This window comes from Calonectris borealis, chromosome 2, assembly GCF_964195595.1.
Source record: "Calonectris borealis chromosome 2, bCalBor7.hap1.2, whole genome shotgun sequence".
NCBI classification, from domain to species: domain Eukaryota; kingdom Metazoa; phylum Chordata; class Aves; order Procellariiformes; family Procellariidae; genus Calonectris; species Calonectris borealis.
Genome location: NC_134313.1, coordinates 23522973 through 23550809, shown reverse-complemented (window position 1 = coordinate 23550809; position 27837 = coordinate 23522973). Strand labels below are relative to the sequence as shown.

Sequence of the window (27837 nt, the reverse complement as noted above, 5' to 3'; positions counted from 1 at the left end):
AGCATAAATTACAGTCTGTTTTGCAGGAATCTGATGTTCTCAGTTGCTTCACAAAGTGTGTATCCAAGAGGAAAGAGCGGAAGTTTCTCTGGAGTTGAGCACTCAGTATGGCATCTTCAGTTCCCAATTATACAGCAGCAAATCAGCTAATGCCAAAGGTGGAAGCAAGGCTCTCCCGGCTGAATCAAGGAAGGGGCAGATGCCTTTATGAAATGGGGCGCAAGACCCAATCAGGGTACATAAATGGGGTGCAAAACCAGGCCAGGAGGACTGCTACGCAAGGTTAGCTGCCTGTTGTATGCCTGTTAGCAATGTTGCCAGCCTGTATGTATAAATGTGTAAATCCCTAACCTAGGGGAGAGGCAAAGCCTGCCAGCCCGAGGCGTGTGCCTGCTCCCGGCCGTCCCCGCCTGCCGCCCGCGGGGAGCCGAGGGGCTCTGCCGGGCAGAGCCAGCGCCGCAGCCAAGGCAGCGATGCCCCCCTCCTCGGGGCTCCGCCGCCGGCTCCCGGGGGCTGAGGGTGGGGAGACATGGGGGACGGGCTGGGAGGCAGTGGGACGGGAGAGCAGGGAAAAGCGGGAGCGGAGGGAAGGGGTAACGGCAGGAGAAGGGGAGGGGACAGCCCGGGGGGGGGAGCTAGTGGAGATCATAAAGCCGGGGAGGAGGGGGAGAAGGGCGAGCGGAGCCGGGGAGAGCCGGGCGAGCGGGGATGGGGCGGAGGGCGTGAGCGCGGGCGGAGGGGGAGCCGTGCCCGGCGGCGCGATGCTGCCCGGGCGGCGGCGGCGGCAGTGAGCGGGGAGCCGCCATGGGCTGCGGGGGCAGCAGGGCCGACGCTATCGAGCCCCGCTACTACGAGAGCTGGACGCGGGAGACCGAGTCCACCTGGCTGACCAACACCGACTCCGAGAGCCCGCCGCAGGAGGGCGGCAGCGCCGAAGCCGGCGGCCGAGAGCAGGGCGCCCCGCGCCCAGGTGAGTGGGGCCCGCCGCGGGTGGGCACCGCCGGCCGGAAGGGGAAGAACCGTGATGTACATATATATACACATACAGATAGTGTATATAGGTATGTATATCCTCCTAGCTATCTGCTTTCCCTGCTTTTCGGAGACCATCTTTTTCTACCCCCACCCAGAAATGTAGATGCCAAAGTCTGCGCTTAAAAATACCGTGGGTTCGCCACGGCACCACGGTGCGCTCAGAGCACCTGTCGTTCCCTGCCGGCCCCCCGCGCCCGGCCAGCGCGCCCAGACTGGCCATCCGTGCTCCGGGCTTTCCTTTAAATGAGCTGGTTCAGTACCTGCAGGCCTTCTCACGGTGGTGCTTGGCTATGAGAGAGAGCATGTAAATGCCATCAACGGTGTCATAACATCACCAGAAAGGAAGAGGACTTGGTCTTTGAGGCTCTTGTTGCGGAATATCCCTTTTTAGCAAAACAAGTCATTTAGGTTTAAAAGAAGGAAGAGGTAGTGATATGCCAGCTACCTTCTACACTACCTCAAATTAGGAGAATATGCAAAAAAGAAAACTGATCAGGTGGTGTGGGCTGCCCAGGAGCGGACCTACAAGTTTGAATTTCCTAGTTCCTGTCAGTGTAGTACATGCTTAGCTGAGCACCTGAGGTATTACAGTAGCGGCAGAGGTGGGAAAGGGAATGAGGAGCTCTGATCTGATGTGGGTTTAAAATGTTTTCGGAATTATTAGGTATTGCAGCGGTGTCTAGAAATCTCAGTCTAGGTCCAGAAATTCATCATGTGAGATGTTGTTACAAACACAACATGAAAATGGTTGCTGCTCCAGATAGATTATAATTTGCATATAAAGCAGTAAATGCCTATAGGGAGCTTCAGAGGAAAAGAAGCAGCTTTATAGACTTTTACAGTGAGCTATGAAGCACAAGGAAGAAATCATGAAAGTGCAGGAGTAAAAATTCACAAAGGTGGGCATCACAGGCCAACTGGAATAGGGAGATGATGACTCTGCGCTGACTGAAATGCAACAGGGAGGGAGAAGTCATAAAGGATTTATGTTGTACTCTTGAAGGCTGAAGAAAGACTGTAGTAATCACACGTGAAATTATGAGAATTTGAAGGTGAGTTGGTATATGAAATGCTGTATTAAAAAAGATTATATAAGGAATTTAAAGAGGTTCAAGATGATACTGGCTGGTAAGCTTGAATGACAGGTAACAGTCCTGTCTCCAGCAATGAAGACACAGCACGTGTTCCCTCAGTACCCATCCTTAGCATTATCTTAGCCTTATTTAATTTGAGTTTGTGCCTAAACATCATATACAGAAGCCAGATAGTTTGAGATCTGATATTGAATAGGAGGTTATAAAGAGGTAGATCAGTAAGTTTTCTTCATAGAAACATGCGATAACTGAATTTGTGTTTACAGATGAGAATACCAGAGATAAGGAGAAGAGGACAACACTCAAGTCCAATAGAGACTGATTAGGGTAAGAGAAATTCTTTACAAGAAAACCTTGCAGAAGAGATTAGAGAGGAAGGGAATGAGGAGAGGACAGATAACAGGAGCAAAGGAAGGACTACACAGCCGTGGTGGCAGCAGCTTCAGGAACCTGAGGAACGCACACTGGTCCCAATTAGTGCCTTGAAAGTCATAAAGTACTTCGCTGAGAGCTGTTGTAGGGTAAGGCTTGAGGTAGGAAAGGAAAGGAATAAGGAGAGGTACTCCAGGGACTAGAAACAGCATGTTCAGTGAATTTACAGATGAAAGGGAGAGGAAGCAGCAATTGGAGGGGCAAATGAGGTCAAGTATGGGTTTAAGACGTGAAGAGGAAAACATGCCTTTATTGTGAGAACTCAAAAACTACCTAAGAGTGAGACACAAAAGGGAAGAGTAAGGGAGGGGATAAGAGCAGGACGGGGGAGATGAGGAGATGGGATGTGACATTGGCGTAAGTGGAGGTAGGAAGCTTCTGTAACTGGGACATAGAAGGGGAGGAGGCCGCTGGGGAAGGGGGGACCAGCCAAAGGTGGCTGGGGAGAAGAGGATGAAGTTGTTCTTTGTCATTTTTCGCTTGGAATAAATTGGTGAAATTCTCTGAAGAGAGAGAAGTGGAGGCAGGATCAAGGAAAGATTTCAGGAAAAAGCCAAAAGTAGTAAAAAGTGGCAGTGATTGTCAACGTGTTTCAATTAAGTGCAAAAACCAACACCAGACACTGGACATCAAAATAGAGAGAGGGGTAAATCACTCAGGGATGAAAGAATGTATGGTATACAGGATCAGCATGTCTATCAATTACTAACCAGGAAAGGGTTAGTAACTACTGTACATTAATCTTAGCAATCTCATCCCACCCCAAAATTTCATTATATCATTCTCTTTTTGTCAGCTAGCATATTTAGCTTTCTGTGTCTGCTCTCATTGGAACTATATGTATTTGTGTAGCCAAATGTTTGTATCTTTACTAAAGCATTTTGAAAGCTAAAATATTATTAAATTAAAAAGGAAGTAATGAGGTTTTTTAGTTTTCCCTTTCCTTTCTTCCTATTCCAACCGGTCCTTTCTGAGAATATTTGTTCACTTCCCTACTTGATTTTTTACATCCATTTTAATAAAGTGTATTGCAATCTCCCTATTTTTTACAGGAAGACATATAGGACAATATCAGTTATAATATAACTAAAATAAGACAGATGACTTTTCTTAGGTTCATGGCAAGTCACTAACAGCCACTAATATAGGTGGTAGCAACTTGTTGCAGTACACTGCTGATGGCAGTGATGAACAGGGTAAATTGATACGGCTGAAGAAGGGTAGAAATGTAACCAATAACTTCGTGAAGCACTGCAGGCGGTGAAATTGAAAGACATCTTCTAGAAGACAAGTGTACGTTCATAGGGCAAGTGGCTTCCAGGAGGGAGGAAAAAAGGAAAGACTCACAGTGAGCCCATACAACAGAGCAATTTCTCTTAAGAACATCCATCGCTATGTAATCAGAGAACTTTTCACAGGATTCAGCTATTGCATAGGCTATAGCTGGGGAAAACAATAGACTACATTTCTGCTTAGTAACTGTTCCTTGATCCGTGCAACCCTCTGCACAAATTACCTTCTCTTTAGAGGATCTGATTCAGCTAAGTGGAAGTGTTAGCACAAGTAATGACTTTCTGGGGAAGTAAGAATCTGCGGGAGCAGGCGAGCCCCCAGGACAGTCACCACGGGTTACAAGCAAACCGCAGGGAAAAGGTTGAATTAACAAAAACCTGCACAAAAACTGTCGAGTATTTTGGAATACATTTGCATATTCTGCTGTGTTACATTGGGATAACTTGCTGATATGTGGATATGTGTAGGCTAGTAGCTTAAGATGCACAATTTCCTACCAGAAACCAGTACTGTAAAAGTGCTTTATAAACCCGTCCAGTAGCAACTATAACAAAAATTAATATTTTTGTCTAAAGCAGGCTTTAAGTCATCTTATTTCTATTTCTTTCCATTTTTCAGTGATTAAGTTAGCTGCTGTATTCAGTTATTTTTTCTTTATTATACTTGAAAGGGCCTCAGAGTGGATAAAGTAGCATGTTGGCTTGTGGTCAGAGAGAGCTTACAATCATGATTTAGCTCACGGGTTGCAAACTCCGTAGGACAGGATCTATCCTTACTGTTTTCCAACAGCGACCAGCACAGTAAGACCCTGGTCTTGGCTGGAGATGATTGTTACTGATATGCAAATAAAAATAATTAATTTTTAAATGACGTAGCAACCAAGTAAAAAATAATTATCTTGCATCAGAACTGAAAAGCTGCGTATTGATTGCCTCAGGACTCATTTGTTCAGTGCCTCAACTAATATTTTTTGTCATTACCTGACTCACAGTATCGGCTAAGGCTTTAAAAACAATTGCTTTTTATTCTTTGTACTTGGCCCTATTTCTATAGTAAAGTCTTTTCTCCTGAAGCGTATTAAAGAAAAACATTATCCAGTTTTCCCACAGACTCACCAGGTGCACTTGGGAGAAAAACTTGCTCGTGGCATCAGCAAACGTACCCACAGTCAGTGGCCTGCCAGGAATGAAATCTGCAATTTAGGATCGGTTCATTCCCTAGTGAAGACATTTGCAAAATAGCTATGAAATGGGAGTAGAATCGAGTCCTTAGTAAAATAAATAAATAAAGTCAGAGGAATTCAGGAGAAATTTTAACGGTATCTAGCAATCTGGCTGGCTAACAGTTTATCTTGCATAGTTGCCTTTAATATAGTTGTGCATTTATGAATAATTGAGGCTTAAATGACCCGCTTATGCTGCTACTCTGCTATTTTGTGATCGCTGACAACTCTGGGAAGTTTTATAGACCAGGTTCGTCTTTGCAGTTAGCCTCTGGTTGAGACTCCGTATGCAGAATCCGGGGTTGAAGTTCTTGGAAATTGCTTTTCCATCCTTCACAGCAGGCGAGGCTGGAAGCAGCTGCAGCCAAAGAGCAGGGCTGTGTGAACACCAGTTGCCATAACAACAGGGACTGGTGCTGGCTTGGACCACAGCTGCAGTCATCTGCTCCTTCATTTACCAGGTATACCTGAAGTTAAAAGCTTAACAGAAACGCATAAGCAAGCATCAGGTTGTAAATGAAGACCTTATTTTGTGCAGCAGATGGTTTCTTGTAAATTGGACTGCAGAGAAGTATCTAATAAAAAACCTATTTTAGGTTAAGAGCCAGAGAGGGATCACTTTTGCTAGTGCGTAATATGGATATATCAGTATCTCCTTGTGCTCTTATGCCCATTTACTACTGTTCTTTTATTAAAGGGTTGGTTCAAAATCTGGTATGTTTAAGAAACAATTATAGCAGTGATTCTGACAAGTGATCCTTTTAGGAGATAACCTTATTACAGTTTTACAGTAAAAGTGAATGAATACAGCCTTTTCCTGGACTGTAGACATATTACAGTAATTCCCTATTCCACCTTAGTCCAGACCTTGGATATAATGATATGGTATTTGGTAAAGGATCCCATTTTAATATTGTTTCTGGATTTTAATTATATGACCTCTGCCATTTCAGTTGTCACCAGCCTCTGTACGGAGGACGGTACTGAGAAAATCTTTCTAAATCACACAAAAAGGGGAAGACAATTTAAAATAGCATGTGGGATGTTTCATAGAGTAGGGAGAGAAAGTTTTTGGATCTAATTTTTACCACCTAGCTTTCAGAAAGCAGCCTTCTCATGTGCCTGCTCAACTTTGTACACCAACTTTTTGTGTGTTAACATTTATATGGATGGGTAACAGACTTCTTATATATGTAAAGTGCCTCTGCAGAGTGGGTTTGTGTAGGCGCGTCCATCTGCACAAGAAGAAGATTGGGTTCAAAGCCCTCTGAAAATCACTCTCTTAAAAGCCTGATTTGGTAGGGCTATTCTTCAAAGGGTTTCTTTCCAAATGGCACCTAGTTTTGTGTCATCCCTCTGCAACTTGGCAGGAGGGAGGGCAGGGGCTGCGCAGGCATCTCCAGCTGCCTGCTCCTTCCTCGGCAGCCTCTTCGTTGCACTTTCTGCCTCTAGAATTCTCTCAAAGCACTGCAAAAGCTGTAAAAAACCAATTTAAAATATTTTTAAATATACTATGATAACTTTTCCACAAGGTCTCTTACTCTCTGATTAATTCCCTTTTAGCTAATGGCCAACATTCTTGCTAAATCCCTCCTGCCGTCTCAAGCAGACCTACTAGGGTTGATCACCCACAGCTTACCCCAGAATAGTTATTCACCCACGGATAAAATAAATTCATTAAAAATACAATGTGTATGAACACTTGAATTACATGAAAGGCGTTCTTAACTGTCACAGTACCAGAAAGCAGGAAGGTTGTTGAGCATCAATAGAGATGTTTTGCAGGAGAGACGATTTGGAACCTTCTCTCTGGATAATTTTCCAGCAGAAAAAAAATCCTTCTTGCAGCATTGAAATCTTTCATGAGAACAATTTTCTTAGTTACTGAAAGCCAAAGGGCTGTCATTAACTACGGGAAGAGCTGTTGCCCTCTGCCTCTGCGGTGGGGAGGAGGGATGGTGAGAGGGGGAGAAAGGGTTTGAGCAGGAAACCTGAGCACTGTTTTTTGTCAATGACAGGTCCTGCCTGCAGGATGCTCAGAAGGAAATTGCTCTGCGAAATCCTTCTTCTTGTGGAAAAAGCTCTCCTTTTTTTTTTTCCCCTTTATATCCTGATTCAGGACATTTAAAAATTATTTTTTCTTTTCCTCAGGAATTAATTTACACTTTCTGGCCAGTTCTAATCCTGTATTTTCCAGTTTAGGAAGGTATAGTTCAAAACTAACACTTAAAAATGGAATTAGCTTTAAGTGAAGACTCCTGCCAATCTCAAAGTAGAGGTATAATGTATTTCATACAGGAGACACAGTTTAGAGTGCAGTTTATCTTATTGCCCATTGATTAAAATTTCCAAAATTTCCACATTGAGCACATATTGCAGTAATCCAGCATTTAAGTGACAGAAATCTGTTTTTTCAGTACCAGTAGTCAGGCATAGAAATATATTTCTTAATAGAAACAGAATTGATATTGCTAGTCCCCCTTTTTCTCAGGTATTCCTGCAGTTTAAAAATGAAAGAAATTGATTGCAGTTAAAAAAAATTCTGAGATTCAAAGTTGGGTTTTATATTAAATTGAAATGTAGTAATAGTTAAGACTCAGAAACCGAATGATCGAAGCCATGAGTTTATTGTAAGGCTTTTTGTTTGAGTCGCATAAAGCAGCACTCTTTTCTAGATTATGCAGATAATATTTCGAAAGCTATGTGATTGCATGCATTTCTTGGCAGTGGCCTTGCATGAAAAAAGTGGCTTGGTCCTGTATTGTATGCAAATAAATAATGCGTTCCTATCCCAATTTAATTATCTGATGAGTACATGCATAATTACTTCCCTAGATTGTCACACTGCCTTTTGTCTTCTGTTTAGGAAAAATGGAGGTTAAAAGTAAAACAAACAGGTAGATGGGGGAGCGACATTTTACTGATTAGCATGGGCAGCTGTAGGTTGCGAGGCAGGATTTTCCATTTTAAGGTTTTCCTGAATCTACCGAGCGCCTCCAGATTGTTTCTGCATTGCTGCTTGCTCGACTGAGCCTTAAATTTTAAGCATCTGATGAAAAAGAAGTAACGTTGAGCCTCTCATTCCTCCTGGAAGATCATGGATTCAGGCTAGCCTGTTCAGGTGGATGCTAGCTGCTGAAGAGCAAAATAATCAGCCAGTTCCTCTATTGATTGACTGAAATATTTTGATTTTTTTTTACCAGTTTCCTAGCAATGCATACGATCATGTTTCTGTCTCTGTACATTCATATTGTCTTCACGTTGCAGTTGTCACTTGTGTAAACTGCTAGTATTTCCCAGGTGGGCCATCAGAATTGTTTTAAGCACTTGCAGTGCTAAAAGTATTAATTTCTGCCACTTGCATAAAGCTGGTGCCCAACTGCTTTCTGAGTGTTTAGCACTGACTGTGGAAAAGATGAAACAAATGTCATGTGGGAGATTGTTAACAGCAGATGTCATTAGGTTTTAACACAGCTACGGCCCTCGTTTTAGATTGAACACTAAATGCGAGTGATAACTTTTTCACATGCACGCAGATATCTTAAGCCAAAGCATTTTATGATCACAGTGAGCCAATGAAGTCATCAGTATCCTTTCATATATTTATAGACTGTTAGGCTGGAAATGTCACTTGGCCATACAGCCCACTGGTGTTTCCTAAATTTATTCCCAAAAGGAGTGTACTTTTGGGATATTCAGACTTAATTTACAGCTTTCCAGTGGCTGATATTTTGCCTAAGCCTTTGTAAATTAGGCCAGTAGCTAATCACTCAGCATGTCTAATGTCTTACCTGGAACCTTTAGCATCAATTTCCAGCTGCTGAACCTTGGTGAACAAAACTGAAGAGTCATTTCAGCTCAAGTTTTATGTACATACAGGTGCTTTCATAAGGATTTCTGTTTAGTCTGCCTAAATATTTTTGCTGCTCCTCAGTACGATTAATCGAAAGGATGCTATCTACTCATCTTAAAATTCCACGTGTGATTAGGGAGGTAATGCGCATGATAATAACACTTTCCATTTCTGTGTTGGAAACTAGTCTAAAACATAACGAGTGATGTTTCATTACTGCATCCCTAAGGAGAAGGAAAGACCATGCGAACATCTGCAAATCTAAGCCACTGTTCAGAACCTGTCTTAAAAGAGGGTGGGTACAGTTGTGGTCAGGGTGGTTGAGAGAGGGACATCAGTCTGCTGCCTGTTTGCCATCTCGCACAGTGCTTTTCTGTAACGGGAACTTCTTTCTTTGTATCTTAAGGAAAGGTTCAGACAGGAACTGAGCCAAAAGCGAGCACCTTTGGGAAACAGGCTGACTTGACTGGAAGGAATGTCCTATGAGGAGCGGCTGAGGACTCTGGGTTTGTCTAGTTTGGAGAGAAGGAGGCTGAGGGGCGACCTCATTGTTCTCTACAGCTTCCTGAGGAGGGGAAGTGGAGAGGGAGGTGCTGATCTCTTCTCCCTGGTATCCAGTGACAGGACACGTGGGAATGGTTCAAAGCTGCGCCAGGGGAGGTTTAGACTGGACATTAGGAAGCATTGCTTTACTGAGAGGGTGGTCAAACACTGGAACAGGCTTTCTAGAGAGGTGGTCGATGCCCCAAGCCAGTCAATGCCCTTACAACATGCTTTAACTTTTGGTCAGCCCTGAAGTGGTCAGGCAGTTGGACTAGATGATTGTTGTAGGTTCATCCAACTGAAATAGTCTATTCCATTCTGTTCTGTTCTGTTCTGTTCTATTCTATTCTACTCTATTCTATTCTATTGACTTAGTTTGGCCACCTGTGATGTAAGGTATTGTGCATGGAGTTTATCAATTTTAAGGTGAATTTTTCATGGGCGGTACTGAAACATAGCCCATATCTTTGCATATGGAGAAGCAGATCCCTGCACTGCCTATCCTTCTAAAATGCAGTATTATGAAAAGCACTTCAGAGGTTTGCTATTTGTATGTTAGTTTTTCACTTTGGAGGAATGAGTAATCTGTTTCTGGCACATCACGTGGCACTGGTAAGTTGCTTAATCCATCCCATCTCATGATCTTCCCAGGTATAATATGTACTCAGCCTTCAATGTCTTTGACTTCTCTGTGTATTTGAAGGCTTTTCCAAAATGTTGCTGATTCTTATTCCACAATTTAGTGAAATTTCTGTTCTTTCCTGGTGCAGTTATTAAAATTTGTATCTTCACCCATTGAACTCTGTTGCCTTTCTGCCATTAAGTCCTCCCCCCTGGCACCCTGATTACAATTCTTTCAAGTTTGTATTTCCTGTCTTCCCTTCAGGGTCAGCCCAATTGCCCCTTATTCTGCTTCTGGAGTCTATTTTCCATATAGTAGCCTTTGTCTTGAGCTTTGACATGATCACACATTGTTAAAGAGTGTTGTGGTGTGCTTCTTCTATATGGAATAAATATAAATTTTATATTCACCTTTCATTTCACAGATGTGGTTGCAAAATTGTTACGTTTGTTTACAAGATAGTTGTACCATGATTCTGTATCATAATTTGAAATCAAAATATACCAATATGCCAAGATTTAGCATCTGCCTGTACCTGGGAAATTAGGCCATGTAAGGAATATCAAGGTTTGCAGCTTTAATGCTGCCTTTTTTGTATTCTACTTGTCAGCTACAATCCTTGAATACTCTAGCAGAAATCTTTATATTATAGTAATAAATCTGATCAGACCTTCAGAGCTATTTATCATATGCTTATTTATGCACGTGCATGTTAAATTCCAGTTTTAAAATCTTTTCAAAATTCCTTTTATCTGAGAAAGAGGAGCCTCTTGTCTCATTTCGAAACAGCCATGTTAAGAGAAGTTTTGTAATACAGAAATCTATAAGAATCTCAGGCAGGAAATAGGAAAATAAGCAAACCTGCCAGCCAAAACTGTCGCAAGATGTAGTGCTGGGTATCCCAGTTTTGCCAGGACTCCAATGCACGAAAAGTCATTTAAAAGCATTAAATATATTCATCGTGAGCCAGTTCTTTTAGTACTGAATGAGACATTTAATACCATAATCTTACAGAAGAACATAATCCCATAAGGCTCCTGAACATGACAAAAGCATGACCAGAACAGGATCTAAAAGTCTGATTTGCCTTCTGTATTAGCTATTATGTGAGCCTTGTTGTATTGCATAAATATAGAATTTCCTCTTATTTATCACCTACTTCCCTTAGCGCGGAAAGTAAAGCAGATACCTTCTAAACGGAGAACAAAGAGGCTGTTTGTGCTTTCAGGCGAGCTGAGTTCAAATAAGCATCCCATGGAAGTAGGGAGGAAGGCACGCGGCTCCCCGCGCCCGTCTGCGCAAGCTGCACGCCGGGGCATGGCTCGGCCCTGCCTGGTTCAAGTCCGCTTCAGAGGGACCTGCCGTGCACGGGGGGCTTCATGTAAGGAGAACAGGTCTCCTTCCCCCGCTTTTCCGCAGCCCATGGGGGAAGCGTTTCTGTGGCACCTCTAAAGAGAGACTCCACAGAATTTCGATGGCTGATAGAGAATGTGTCGAAGATGCAAATATGTTTGTTTTGGTTTGTTTTGCTTCACTGTTTAAAATTCGTATTGCATTAGAGTTCAGATAGATCATTCTGGATTCTCCGAATGTCTGGGCAGTAAATTTATTGCATTATTGTATTTGCTGATTCAATAAATACAAAACATTGTTTCTGGTGACATTTTCCTGCTGCAGCAAGTACTCCCTCGGCAGATCTTCTCAATCCTTCATCCTGCCTTACAAACCCACTCTCTGCTATGTCTGAACATTTCTAAATTCTTTCTTGTCAGGGAAAAAAGCTATTGCAGATTTCCTGAGCATCTGGCCTCATCCCCGAGGCTACTGCTTTGGAGGAAATGACTTAAACTTGACTTTTGTCACAACTCCACTCCATTCTATGTTCTATTTATTCAGTGGAAGTACATACCAGCACTGAGGCCAGCAGATGTATAGTTTTCTCAAACATTAATAGTTTCAAATCAGGAAAACAGGTCTAGAAAACAGGTATTTCAGTGCTCTCGGTACTTATTGTCACTGTGTAGCATTAAAAGCAAGAAACTCAGTGATGGTAACAAATAGATATTTCCTCTGGAAGCAACTGCATGTTGTGATAACATGCAGTTTTCTTAGAGTCCATTTTTACAGTGCAGTATCTTATTATGCAGGCATTTTATGAAACAGCATCTTATGCATTATTCATGAGATAACAGCCACGATAAATAAAAAAGGGTGTTGCTGAACCACAAAATTGAACCTTATTTGTTTGTTTGTAGTCAATTCCAAAGATATAAATTTAGCATACTAATCAACAACTAACCACTTTAAACAAATTCGTTCTTGTTATTCAATAGCAGAGCATGTGACAGCATAGGGTCCATAGCACTGAGGCAGATCTATAGCGTATTTGGGTCAGAATTCATGTCCAATTTTGGCCACTACCTACTGTTTTAAAATCAGTTTGGAGAATATTGTGGCAAGCACATGTAGAATAATTTTCTCCGCAAAGGTCCATTCCTTTTGGCTAAGATTAACTTCACCTCCGTACTACAAGGCTTCCTACCCCTTCCAAATTTCTTGCCAGCATTAGCTATTGCAGCACTGCTGCTTTCTATTAGTCACAGACATTTTCAGTTCATCTTGGATCTTACTAAGATATTGCTCTTTTGACAAGGTCTATGCAAAGAGATCCAGGCAGAGCTACCTTCATGGCACCTGTGGTTTGAGAAGTTTCCTGTAGTCCTGATAATTAAGGGCAACCCCTAAATGTTGCTGTCTGGTTCCTTCTCCCATTCTTGATCATTAGAAAATATATATTAGCTTTCTAATACATAGATAAGGTCTAGCAAAAAGCCTTGAGGAAGTCATACCTTTATCTTTAGTCATGCACAAAATTGACCCCCCTAATTCTCTTTTTTCCCTCTCTCTGTGTGCCAGCTGTTGATCCATGACACTATTTTGCTTTTTACTCCAGTTTTACTTTCATAGTCTGAATTAATTTTGTCGTTTTCCCACTCTTCACATCATCTTTATTTCCATACTAAAATCTGATTAGAAAGAGTTAAACCTTAAGAGTGAAAATTTCCTCTCATGTTTTTGAGATACTCTCCTAAAGGATCATTTGAATTCTTAGGTGTAACCAGACTGTATGAAGAACTACAGCAGCATTTATGCAGTGTTTATCCTTGGTTTTATTATCACTAGTGTTGTCATTATAATAGAAGAAAACAGAAATACAGGTCTAATGTCTAAAATTTCCATTCCGTGTTTTACATTTTCTTTGACTTCTCTGTGATGAACATCCTATTTACTAAAATGATTCTTTTAAATTCTTTCTTGGACTGCTCCATTTAAATGGTTCTAAAGAGCTATAAAGTATGAGTTAAGCATGCTTTATTTTGAACGGGCATAAGCTTGCAAATCTGTGAGCAACTTTTTCAAGTACAATTTTAAGTATATATCTCCTAAAAACCAAAATGCCTGAGGTATTAAGAACTTATATACTTTAGTATTATTAATAAATTGCTTTCAAGTATCTAGTGCTTACACAAAAGAAATGTTGCAGGGATGGCCTTAGTATTATGTAATTAATTTTCTGGTGATATGTTGTTGTGGTTTAACCCCAGCCGGCATCTAAGCCCCACACAGCTGCTCGCTCACTCCCCCCCGGTGGGATGGGGGAGAGAATTGGAAGAGTAAAAGTGAGAAAACTCGTGGGCTGAGATAAAGACAGTTTAATAGGTAAAGCAAAAGCCACGCACGCAAGCAAAGCAGAACAAGGAATTCATTCACTCCTTCCCATCGGCAGGCAGGTGTTCAGCCATCGCCAGGAAAGCAGGGCTCCATCACGCGTAGCGGTTACTTGGGAAAACAAACGCCATCACTCCGAACATCCCCCCTTCCTTCTTCTTCCCCCAGCTTTATATGCTGAGCACGATGTCATATGGTATGGAATATCCCTTTGGTCCGTTGGGGTCAGCTGTCCCGGCTGTGTCCCCTCCCAACTTCTTGTGCACCCCCAGCCTGCTCGCTGGGAGTGAGAAGCAGAAAAGGCCTTGACTCTGTGTCAGCACTGCTCAGCAGTAACGAAAACATCCCTGTGTTATCAACACTGTTTCCAGCACAAATCCAAAACATATAGCCCCATATAGGCTACTATGAAGAAAATGAACTCTATTCCAGCCCAAACCAGCACATATATAAATGAATCCTATCTGTACGTTATATCTTATTTTCACTTTTCACAGTTCTGGGATGCTGCTGTCTGGGAATTCCTGAAAACTCATTCAAAATTTAAAAATTACTAGGACTGTAGACAAAAGAACACATGCTAGCACATATTAAGAGGTCTCGTAGAACATGGTGGGAGATGGGACTTCGTGACTCTTGCTCTTAGAGAAGTGAGGCGCAGTCTGCCAGGAAGATAAGTGAGGCAGAGAGGGAGATGTTGAGAGAGAGAAGTTAGGGCATAAGTATGTTACAGCAGCAGAGAAAAAAGGGCATCATGGATGGATTTCTCTGAATGCATTGGTGAATGTGCATCGAATTTTCAAGTGTCATTTAGGAACTGAAAGATGCCTTTGAACAGTACTGTTTGCTGCCTACAATTCTGTTATGAAGAAAACATCTGTTCTTTACAAAATGGTCCTACCTGTGATTAATACACTACTTAATAGTCTGAAACACAAAGAATTGTGATGATAATAACTATGGTTAATTAATAAAGACGATTTTAGAGAATTAGGCTAACAGAAGCATTGAAGTGTTCGGAGCCTTCTAAAAACTAATTTTGATGTTTGCTTGGATGTACTGAATTTTTGATTACATTTACAGCAGAGAGAGTAGGAGGTTATCCCAGAAAGACTGGAAAAACTTGGTGTCCTACTGGCAGTCTGAATATTCAACATTAGGATAAACTATTAATTATGAGTAGCAGCAGTTCTTGGAGAGCTAATTTTATTTATACTGTTTATATGAACTACTTAAAAATACCAGTGCCTTTATTTTTGTGTTAGTAGTGACAATTGTCATGTTCTATTCTCTTTGTCCGCTTCTAGGAATTTATATTACCTTTAATACGCCTGTTGTTCTTCACATAAAATACATATTTCAGACAGATTTGTTCTGTCTTGCTGGTCTTCATACTTGTATTGAGATACCTCTGATTTTACGTAGCTTTCAGTTCATTACATATTGCTATAATTGTAAAACTGTTCTTAAACACCCCTCTTTTAGATTGTGGAATAGCTAAAACATACCCAGATATCCTAGGGACTGATTTTTAGTTTTGGTTTGTAAAATTCAATAACTACAGTTGATTTTTGTCCATATCCAAATTTTCCAAAACTTTTTTTTGGGGGGAATTTTGAACAAAAGGCAGTAATTTAATGCCAGCATTTTAGTGGAAAAAAACTTGGGCAAATTTGGTTTTTCAAGATCTATTCAAATTTTGAATGTGAAAACACACAAAACGAAAGATCATTTGAACTGCCATAGTTCAGTCTAAATCATCAGATTTCTTAGTGAAAGAGATTTTAGAAATAAAGTTTCTTTGTATACGTTATTTGTAATCAGTCAGTCACATCACGTCTTACTCTGGGCCAGCAACTTCTTTCGAAGTCTTTGGGACACTGTTTTTCCTGGAACACAACGGGAATCCTTGGTGAATCCAAGCTAAATGGGTGAAACAAATGTATGTCCCCTGACGCAGGGGTAGTTGGAAGCAATGTGAATATACCTCCAGAGGATTTAGCTTGCTCAGCAGGGCAACTCAATGAGAAGAACGAGTGTAGCTGGATGAGTGGGGTTTGGTTTTGTTCTGTTTTATTGGACAGCGCACCAACCTAAGCTGCTTCCTGCTGCTTGTTTCGATGCCTGTGCTGCCTCCCAAGTTGCGCCAGTCCGACTGCTTGCGTCATTGGGTGATGAATAAAGTCTAGGGATTGATTTCAGTTTAAAATAACCCTTTTTTTCCCCGGTGCTGCTGAAAAAAGTGTTTGTCAAACTGCAGCCTAAAGGCTTTCTATTGGACTGGTAAGAAATGCAAGAGTTAGCTCGCCTGTGCAGCCTAGCAAGCCAGTGAAAAGGAAGACGACAGTAAGCATTGCCATGGGAGAGCAAATTCTTTTAAGCACATTTCCTGCTGGAACGATGGGCTTGGGTTTGTGAGCAAGGGGGCTGCTGCTTGGGTATTCTCTCCGCATCCATTGAGAGAGAACTCGTGTATGTTTTTTTTAAATAAAACTGATTACATGCAATGAAATACCTGCCTCTTGTCATCCATTCCTCCGCATAATGGGAACAGCCTGGCTGTCCCCCAAACCTTGACTACCATTCCTGAGGGAAAGGTCACCATCACATTGGTGGGGGTCTGGTGATCACCCAGAAACTCAGGTTTTGGGAATGGAGCCATAAGAATATTCTGGGCTTGCCAATTCATTTAAAAATAAAATACATGGATTTGACAGAGCATTGTGATGGGATCTTTTTTTTCCCTCGCCTCAGGAGGCCCACAGACTTTTGGCAGGGTTTGTCCTGGCAGAGAACATGAAATGAAAACAACATTACTGAACCCGTTTGTTTAAATTTCTACTGAAGCTCTACAGCAAAAGACCGAGGAGGTTATTTACCAAACCCATGCTGTGAGGATGATTTAAATGTCTCGAAAGTTAGCTTGGTTTAAACGACACTGAGGCAAGACTCTGAGCATTACCACCCTGCTAGCTTGCAAATTCTACGTTGTACAGAAGAAAGTTAACTTTTCCATTTTTGTGTACTGTGGCAAACCCCAAACAGCAATGCAAAAATATTTGCTATTTAAAAAACAAACGTGTTCCTAATCATTTCTTTAACATCATTTCTATTTTGCAATCAGCATTCTGTGTTATATATCTGGTCTATAAAATAGGTGTCACTTTATGAATTGCCAACAAATCTTGTGCTCTTACTTCCACCGCTCAGGCATTCTCACTGTAATTTCTGCTCAGCGCTCATACATGAAGAGCAAATCATTGAAGCCTTTAAACTGTTGCCCACTCTGTAAATCACCTGTTTGCCAATGAAAAAGAAATCTAAAAGTTTCTTAACTTCAAAATAGCAAACATATTTCAGAATAAAATAAAAAAGCTTTTTGCACTGCTAGGATACCCTAGTATTGGTGACCACTAGGTCACCCATATAAAAATATAGTGGGAGTGATAGTGGAAGGCTCCGATGCTGATACCTGGTTCATTTTTGACAAGTATTGCAAAAAATGACTCATCCCTGCACTGCAGGATGCAACAAGGATGCTCGGGCTGCAAACTAACAGAAGACAAAAAGTGAACCAAACATACCATTTTCAGGACTGAGATTTTCCATCATCCTCCAGAAATGGATTGATGTAAGAAAAATTGTTCTTTGAGAGACCAAAAGATGCAACATAATCTGATACATGAACAATTGCCCTTGAATAAAGTGGCTTTTCAGCTGACAGCTACTTCTCCAGACAACTTAGAGGCCAGATGGCCAAAGGGACACATGGTGGAAAGCAAATTAGTAGCATGACTCCACAGAAGGAAAAACTCATAATTTGTATATGTTTGAAACATCCAAGATTCAGTTAATGGAATTAGTATGTAATGCCTAGAGCATTTTGCCTGTTCAAAGCTGTGCTCAAGCTTGTTCTCACAGCTCCACTGCAAGGTGAAACAGTAGACTACGGCGTGACTCCTGACTCACACACGGCTAATTGCCTCTCCATCTCCGTTCCTAACAATTGATTTTGTCCAACATACCAGCCTGTGCCACTTACTGTTCTGCACCGAGTCATTTTTCTGCTTCTCATCTTCCATTGTGGAGTGGTAGGAAGAGATAAGACCTAAAACACAAGTAGATATGGACTTTCAGGAGATGCAGGAGAGGTGACTTTACTCTTGTCTTATGGGAAGTTGCGTGTAGATTTAAATGGGAGAACAACATTAGTTTTTATATCTAGCAAAAAAGGCAGCTTCCAAAGACTAAAGTATTTTTTAGTTTTTTTAAATAAACTATAATATAACATTTTCAAGTTCCAACTCAAGTTTTTTTCCACCAAAAAGTAGATGTTTTAGCACTATTCTTAGTGACCACCACCACAAGTTAAACTGTCTCAGGAAAACTCTAACACCATCTTCTGACTGCTCAGGGAAATGCAGTGACTAGTTTGTATTTAGACTTAAGTCTTACACAGCTTTAGATATTTTCAGTATCAAGACTTGGAATATTTGGTTGAAGCTTTATTGATTTCACTCATTGCCTTTGCAAGCTGCTACTGATGTTGCTTTCTACTGATAAAGCAGCTTTTCTTACAGATTTCTGGGAAAGAATTCAGGACTTTGCTTCCTTTTTAGTACTCTTAACACTGTGGTTGAATTCCCACCTGATTTATGGCAGAAGGTTTTGATGACACAATGCACACTTCAAGTAGCAATGAATTGTCATTGGTTCTCCTCATATTTATTTTTCCCTTAATATCTGTGATTCCTTGCTTCTTCCTCCAGTTTTGATACCTGCATTGCCAGTTAGTAGTCTGGGGTTTTTTTCTATTTGAAAATAAACTTGTTATAAATAAGCTTTGCCAAAAATAAAATTGAGAGCTACAGTCATGCATCCCACTTGCTCTTTGTATTTGGATTTGAGACCCAGCGTTGCAACCAGATGTTTAGTGCTCTGCACTCACCATAAATGACAACTGATTTTTGTTAATGCAGTAAGATGAGAAAATTCTTTTAGGCTGGCCAATATCATACTGTACAATGCATGCCTTATCCACACAGCTAGAGCAGAAAGCAAATTAATCATTTATTTGATTCCTGATAGTCAAAACAGTATGAAATATATTTTTCCTGAATTTCTTTCCTCAACTTCTGATTAAAAAAAATGTTGAAGGCCATAAATAGAGCAACCTCTCCATCCATATCAGTCTCATCTGTCATGCTTGCATCTAACCCCTTCATTTACCAGAACTGTGACAGATTTAAGGGGAGCCCCTTTGGGTCCTTAGTTAAACCCTTGGTCATGCAAGCCGCTGTGTGTGTGGAGAAGCCAGTGGAGATCTGCAGGTGACCAAAAGGCTACTGATATGCTGAACTCATTAACCGGTTTTCCACGGTTCCTGAACCAGTGTTTCAAAGAGCAGTGGACTATAGGAGAAAGGCCAAATAATGGGAAGTGTGAGGATAAAGGTGACAAAAGGAGATAGATTGCTCTCACTGTAGTACCGTACAGCACCTTCCATGACTTGCGCTATCACAAAAAAGTGGAGAAACAGAGGGAAGCCAGAGCTGCAGTTATAAACTGCTCCTCAGTATTAATTGCCCAATTTCATGTGGCCCTACTAGGTGTTCTGGAGGATGGAAAATCAGCTCAGACAGGTGTAACTACAGCTGGAACGCTGAACACTGAGAAGAGGAACAACGGTGGTCCTCAGTGTGCAAACCCCGTGGTCCGTGGTGCGGGAGCTACGATGCAGAGACAGAACGGCTTCAGAGCAGCAGAGGTAAGAGTATAATTATGTTCCCTGACGCTCAGCTTCAACCAGGTGAAACTTATTTTTGTGACAATCATCTTCCTCGCTGCAGTCAAACTGTATTTAATGCCTTGGGATAAGAGAAAATGGCTGCACCACAGCCACAGCACGACTGAGCCTAGCACCTCTGACAGTGCCTCATGTCTGAATGGCCACAAAATTGATATTTTATTCAGCAGAGTAACACACACACTTGTTACAGCAAAAAAACTCTAGACTTTTTTTTTTTCAGCTCAGTCCAGCTGTGGCAAGTATTGTGCAAGCTGTTTAAATCAATTATCTGAAAGGGAATGTGTTTTTCCTTAATTGCTGCTTTTCTTAAATTATGTGCACTGCACAAACTCTGTTTCATTCAAGGCTGGATGTGAAGCCTGAAAAAGTCAATGGGAGTCTTTTCAATAACTTCAGTAGGCTTTGGGTCAGATCGTCCCCTCTTCCCCCCTCACATACTGTAGACTTTGCAGAATGATCATCCAGTGTAACAATAATGTACGAACACTCAAGGCTTTGGGGCTAGACCAAAACCCAAACTTCTCCTGTTCAGGCTGCCTACCTGCCTGTCTCTCACAGGTTTCCACCCACTGCCCTGTTTGTGTAGCAGCTGCTGAGCTGCCGCAGATGAAAGTAATCCCAACCTCACAGTTGGTGTACTGCTTCCTCGGTTTCTCCGATGGGCAGACCTCTCAGCACGGTGTGTGGTGGAACTGTGACACCCACTCCTTAAGAAGCTGTCCCCTCTTGGGAATCACGTCCTTGGGAGAGGCAAATGTAAAGCCAGAGAGACTGAGCAAATGAAAAAGGGAATTTGGATTGAACTTCACCTTGCATTTGCTAACAAACAACGCATTGGTACACGTGTGTTTATTTTATACGTTCATTGTATTATCTTCTGTAGTGCTGTAGTACAGAAATATTCGCCGGTGACATGGATCCTGCTGTATCTTTCCATGAGATATTGCAGCTCCAGATGTATAGGGACACATTCTGCAGCAATATGACATCTAGAGCCATGGGTTTGCTGTAAACGAGAAACATAAATGCCTGTCATAGCCACTAGCCCACAGAGAAAAATGAATTGGTCGGGTTGGATATGGTTGAACAGAGCTAACATAATTATTAATCCAATTTCAAATAGACTTGGCCACACTTGAAAGTTATAGTGTATACCTGACATATTGTTGGAGAAAATTGTTTGTCTAATTTTGTAAGTGATTGAAAAATTACTTCTGTATTTAGATTTAGTAGGAAGTATGGGCAAATTCCCGCAACATCTTAATAATGTGAGTGTTGACTGTAATGGGACTACTCAGTGAAGTGTGGGGTCCTGACCTGGGGCCCTCTGGCTTTAAATGTATCCTCCCACCTTTTTCTAGCTAAGATGCATTCAGTAATACGTATCTCTACTGTTGCAACCCAGTGCAAAGAAAATTTCTGATGATAAGTAGGGCATTTACGTTATTCTACGCATCTAATGCAGGTGTCTAAGAAAGGAAAGTAATTTGTCTAAAGTTCTTATAGTCAAAAAAGAAATGTATTTTCCTACAGTGAAAGTGTAGTATCTAATTTAGGCTCCAGCTCCGGTTTGCCATTCTGAACCTCTGTTTCTCCACTGACTGCTTAGGGAAGCATGAGTAGGTTTCCAATTTGTACACCTAAAGTTTAGATGCCTAGAGTAGAGAATGTGACTATTCTCCCCAACTCAAAATGTGCCCATTTTATTCATCTGAATATTCACATTGACTACAGTTTTTCTTTTACCCCCACATGCTGTAGAATACAACGTGATGCAACACCCGGTGCTCTCAGGACACTTGAGTTCTGCCAGCAGCCTGCTTTACTTCTCTTGCTTCTCGTTTTCTCAGGCATCAAGCTCTAAACCATCCTACTTGTGTGACCGGGGGCACTGGGGGAGTAGATAGCAAAGGAGCAGGTGTATTCAGGCTACAGAAATGTGCAGTAATACACACTGGCAAAAAACCACCAGATTTTGCTCTCAGATAAATACGTACCTTCCACTCATGTCAGTGGAAGTTTACCAGACATTATTGCACCTGGCATTATTACCATGTAAATGATGCCTAATCTACCTGGTATTCTTGAAACACTGGGAATGCAATAATCAAATCCACCTAACTCAGCTGTGTGTCTCTATCAGCCCGGTTCTGAGTGTCCTTTGCTAGACCTATCCAGTTTACTGCGCAGTACAGTGCGTTGCTTATGGCAACAAGCAGACAGACTAGGCGATGGAGAAGGATAAATTTAAATTAGGGATGCTCTTGCATGCATCAGACTGACTTTTTTGAATATTTGGAAACAATCTGATGAAGCTCTGAAAGGTATATATTGTACTTGGGTCTTACATGCAGGCAGAAATTAGTGTTATTTTGAAACTGTATTTTCACTTAAGAAACATAAAATAAAATAGAGAAAATTCTGTCTCAGGCTAGTCACACTCAGCTCCCAGTGACATCAAAAGGAACCTCTAATTTCCACTTCTGGACTGAAACCAGATTTATTTGCTCCGCTTTTAGAATACACGTGTGCAGATACGCTAATGATAGCCAAGAGGGTTGATCCAAAGCCTACTGGCATCCACAGCCTTTATAGCAGTTAGAAAAGCTTGCATCCACGCTGAATGAGAAAGTTGCTCCACATCACAGTACTGTGTGAAGAATGCTGGAGTCTTTCTGTTTATTAAGTAGAACTGTTTTCATAAATTAGGAGGTAATCGTCAACGACTCTTTGTGCTGTCAGTGTGGAACTCACTGTACTGTTTAAAACTTTCACAGAGTAAATGGGACGCACGGAAAATGTCCACAAAAGAAGTCACCATTAATGTTACAAAAAGCATCAGACAAAGCGACAGAAGGAAAACAAAAAATTGTATCAATTAATGAAGCAAAGAGCAAGCGAGGATGGACCTAACAGTGCTTCACTGCACTTTCAAAGTCATCAGTCGCTGAAGATAATGAAGATCTCCAGATGTTCACATTGAATACAGCAGGCAGCTGCTGCTGAGTGCCTTCAGAAACATGTCTTGTAGAAACCAGCTGCAGACTCTGCAGGATGTTCAGATATCATTTGTCTAAAGCAGTGGCACTGCACAGACATACGCCGAAATTTGTGCCATTTGGATTTTACTAAGTCCTACATTATCTCCTTGTGTGTGTCTTGTTCTGCATTGCTATTAGGATGAGGCTGGACGATGAGAGGTAGAGTTCATCGCAATTTAAAACAGGAAATGAACAAATGAATCTGCATTTTCAGTCATAAGGGGTTTCGAGTGTGTACATTGAAACCCATGGAGTTAATTTAAAGAGCTCACTTGCATAAAACTCAAACCCAGAGATCTCAGAGAGAGACACATAGGTTGCTTCCATTAAATCTCTTTTAAACTATATATATCAGTTATATATAGTTAAGTCATATAGTAACCTTTTTATATATTAATCTTTTAATTACTTTGTTTTAATTTATTTTCTGTATTGACAGAATTTAGGTCTTAAAACAGTAGCTTTCATATGGATCAGCCTTACTTGAAGTTCCTAGTCTTAGCTGGCAGGTAGGGTTCTGGCTACTTTGTTATTTCATACATGCTCCTTCAATTATGTTGAGGCCCAGACTGACTTGGAAAAAAGTGATCACTAACAATCATGAAAATAACCATAATTCTTAAAACAATATTCCAATGACAGCTCCAAAAATTGACGTTATTTGATCAGATATAGTTGATTTGCTGTGCAGAACTTATTTAATTGCATTGTAAGCATCCTGTATCATACTACTCCATGTTTATCATAAATATACAGCTAAAAAGAATATAAATGTTCAGTGTAGTAAAGACCAGGAATTGATTCAATATATTACTTCTTCATATAGAAGTAATAATATATATTCTCTGTGAGTTTATATGTTTATGAAGATAAAAGAGGTAAATTTATTTGCCTCCCCCATGAGACATACATGAGTATCCTTAGAGGGCCATTTAAAATAACTATTCAAAAATTGTTCATAACAAACAGATGGCGTTGGGAAGAAAATCCATGTATGAACTGCAAGAAGTCCTTTTTGCACGTAGGCAAATAAGTATAAATAGAATTGTGGGACTGAATCCTAATTTATTCCATATTAGGATCATTTTAATAACTTGTTGCTAGGTGTGTGAGTATTTAATACTTTCCTTGGAATACAAGTCTATGCAATAGGGAATTGTTTATTAATTATTCCGACACAAAGGCAAACTGAAATCCAGAGTCAGTGCGAGATTTTTGCATACAATAGCATATGTATAAGAAATATTTATTTTTAAATGTCCTAAAAAGGGGCAAAGAACTTGTGCTAAGCTTTCTGCAGGTCAGTGTGTTATCTGGTAAGTGATCCTGTGCTGCACATTTACGTAGAAGAACTAAAAAAAATTGAAAATAGTGTTGTACGGGTAAGACAACGGCAGTCTGCGTATGTCCTTCCAACGTGTGGCTCTCTGCCAACTTGCTGGCAACATCATAGGAAAGGAAGGGACTTGACTCACTCTAACAACAAACAGTGGCTGTAGCAGCTCAGCAATATTAATTTAGAAATGGATAGCCATTGTTGGTGGCTGTGTCCTGACCTAATTGAAAGCACGCATTCAGGATTCTGCATTATTTGTGTAGAGCAGAAGATGAACCATTTCAGATCTGTGCCAGACTTGTAACCCGCTTCTGTTTCAAAGGATTTACTGGCAGAGAGAGTGCGTATAAACCCGTATGATAGAGGAAAGCTACAGAAAGTGATTAATGATGATGGTGCGTGAAAGGGTAGAGGGGATTTTGAAGGAAGGCAAAAGGGAAGGTTCATTGTGTAAGAAGGTGTTCCACAGATAGTTGCCTCAGGTGGATACCACGTTAGGGTAAGTAGATGCAAGAACAAAGGAGTCCTGGCAGTAAGATTATTTACTAGCTAAGAAATTATTTCGTAATGATGAGCTGACCAGATGCATCTGATGGCTTGGGTCACACAACAGAAGCAATGCTGCATAGCGCATCAGTATGAGAAACAGCCCTAGCTGCATGTCAGCAGTCAGCAGGGAAGCAGTTTTTGAGTCTCGTATTCGGAGCGTGAGATTTGACAGGATGGTTAGCAGGAGGTGGCCTTGGTACCTAATTATCTGGGCAATACTACAGACCTTGCTTATGTTGACCACATTCCCCATCAGGGTGGCAGCTGTGGAGTGGTGAAGGCTGACTGCCCTGGATGACCCCTCTGTCTGCTCATGATAACTTTCTTGAGCTACTTCAAGGTCCCGTAAACCTGTCTATATCCTTAAACTTAACTTTAGGGCATTCAAAGACTGGATCCAATTTCTGTGGTACAAACCATGTCTAGTTACAAGCAACTTTATAAACTCTTCTCATGTAACACATTACTGTTCTTATTCGTTAGGTGGTAACTGAAAAGAAATTACATTATGTTTTAGGTGGCTTCTTAGTTCTTGATGTGTAAGCTTCCAATGACCTTAAAAAAACTAAGTGTGTGTTGTGGAAATGTGGATCCTGCCTCTGTACATAGATAAGGTTATATTTATGTTTTCTTAACTTTCTTTCTACTAGAGAAAACCACCAGTAGAAACAACAAATTTGTTTATAAAATAATACACCGCGCTGTATAATTAAGGGTGACAGAATCTAGTCTATACTGCTTAAGACAATTTAAAGTCCTAAAAATAGATTCCTGTGCTAGTTTTAGTGGAAGAAGTAATCTCAAAGAATCATTTGGACATCTTCACTCCAGATGGCCTTCCTAGGAGTGAAGAGTCTTATTTACAGGGTCTGTTCTTTGAGTACCATCTTTCAACTCTAAACGGCTCAAATACAGGAAATAAAATAACCCTGTTAGAAGACACAGACTTTTAGATAAAGGACCTGTGGACATCTCTGTCTTCTTATATGACAGGATTTTTGAAATGTAATTTTCCCCCAGAAGATATTATGCCACTTAATTTGTTCAATGTCCCTTGGCTGCACACGAGGATTTCTACAGCTACAGTGAAACAACACACTTTCTGCTGGAATGATTCGCCAACATCTGGTGAGTTTTTATGATTTACCTGAGTTCAGGTTTTAAACACAAGCAAACTTCGTCATGTTTTTATAATTCCAATACAATGTATAGATAGGATTTTCCTCTGATATGTATACACGTATAAAATACAATTTCTTCCACTATGTGAGAAATGGAATCACTCAAAAGAAAATGGACATTGGATGAAGAAGAGAGAGAATTTACAGTTCCCAATAGATATCATTAAGCAAATTCATCTTCTCAAAGACTCAGTGCAATTTTATCTTTCAGTATTCCTTCATCTTGTCCCTTATGCTTCCTTAACATATTTCATCATTTCACCATTACTGTAGGACATTGACTGGAAGACACGCAATTTTACTGTGTGACAGAAGTGATCTTGTACTGAAAAAATAGGAAAGTGTAATTATCATGTAAGCAATTTATGAGTACTGGGTTGAACATGCATTCTTGTTAGCTAAATGACTGAGATCGCATACAAAACAGAAAACAGATATTTTTGATCTTCCTAGTATGTTCATATACATATATATTCATATGTGCATGTCTCTGTGTGTGTACATTGCAATGTCTTTAGTGTGTACTTCTGTCCTGCAGTTCAGGCATGGTTTTTTGGGAACCTTTTACTTGTGTTTTTAATTCTGACACCCAAGTGTAAAATGTTTTAATGTTTGAACTGAAATCTGTTTTACATGCCTTTTGAAAAGAATGAGCTATATAATTTGTGCACAGAAATGGTGTTTGAAAAAGCAGGCTTTGTTTTATTTGGAAGTAATGAATAATCTATCTAAATTCAAACGACGTAACGGGAGCGTTTTTGTACTCTCATTTTGTCTGCAAATTATTGAAGATTGACCTTGAACTTGAAAATTAAAATAAAGAAAATTTTTAAAGTCTCTGTTTATTACTCCATGCATTTTACATTCCTGTGTTTGTGGTTGATTTATCTTTAAGAGCTAAGACCAAAGACTGCGAAGGTATAATGAATGGTTCCCACCTCCTCTCTTCATGGAATGAGAATATTTCTGTATCTGATGTCCTCAGGCTGTGGCTCATGGACTGTGTGGTCACATCAAAGAAGCTAAAATACATGTATTCCCCATAAGAAATTGTTGTATTTGCCAAAGAGGGCTTATGAGGTCAAAATGAGAGGAATTGTAGCTCTGTAATTATAAATAGGAGAATTTGTGGTTGCTGTCATGGCTAAAGTGGAAGACATTGGGAATCCAAGACATTTTCTCTAGTAAGATGTGACGCCCATCTACAAGAAGGGCCGGAAGGAGGATCCGGGGAACTACAGGCTGGTCAGCCTGACCTCGGTGCTGGCAAAGATTACGGAGCGGTTGGTTTTGAGGGCGCTCACGAGCCATGTCTGGGACAACCAGGGGATCAGGCCCAGCCAGCACGGGTTCATGGAAGGCAGGTCCTGCTTGACCAACCTGATCTCCTTCTATGACCAGGTGACCCGCCTAGTGGATGAGGGAAAGGCTGTGGATGTGGTCTACCTGGACTTCAGTAAAGCCTTTGACACTGTCTCCCACAGCATTCTCCTGGAGAAGCTGGCGGCTCAGGGCTTAGACAGGTGCACTCTTCGCTGGGTAAAAAACTGGCTGGACGGCCGAGCCCAGAGAGTTGTGGTCAACGGAGTTAAATCCAGTTGGCGGCTGGTCACGAGCGATGTTCCCCAGGGCTCAATACTGGGGCCGGTCCTGTTCAATATCTTTATCAACGATCTGGATGAGGGGATCGAGTGCTCCCTCAGTAAGTTTGCAGACAACACCAAGTTGGGCGGGAGTGTTGATCTGCTCGAGGGTAGGAAGGCTCTGCAGAGGGACCTGGACAGGCTGGATCGATGGGCCGAGGCCAACTGTATGAGGTTCAACAAGGCCAAGTGCCAGGTCCTGCACTTCGGCCACAACAACCCCATGCAACGCTACAGGCTTGGGGAAGAGTGGCTGGAAAGCTGCCCGGAGGAAAAGGACCTGGGGGTGTTGGTTGACAGCCGGCTGAACATGAGCCGGCAGTGTGCCCAGGTGGCCCAGAAGGCCAACAGCATCCTGGCCTGTATCGGAAATAGTGTGGCCAGCAGGAGCAGGGAGGTGATCGTGCCCCTGTACTCGGCACTGGTGAGGCCGCACCTCGAATCCTGTGTTCAGT

General features: G+C 41.2%; 1 protein-coding gene across 1 annotated transcript; it reads left to right on the top strand.

The window, feature by feature from the left end:
- Positions 1 to 804: 804 nt before the first annotated feature.
- On the top strand, positions 805 to 26570 carry BAALC (BAALC binder of MAP3K1 and KLF4). Its single transcript, XM_075144579.1, has 3 exons — positions 805 to 970; positions 19433 to 19590; positions 22410 to 26570. The coding sequence occupies exons 1-3, from the start codon at positions 805 to 807 to the stop codon at positions 22512 to 22514; spliced, it is 429 nt and encodes a 142-aa protein (XP_075000680.1). The 3' UTR covers positions 22515 to 26570.
- Positions 26571 to 27837: the final 1267 nt, after the last annotated feature.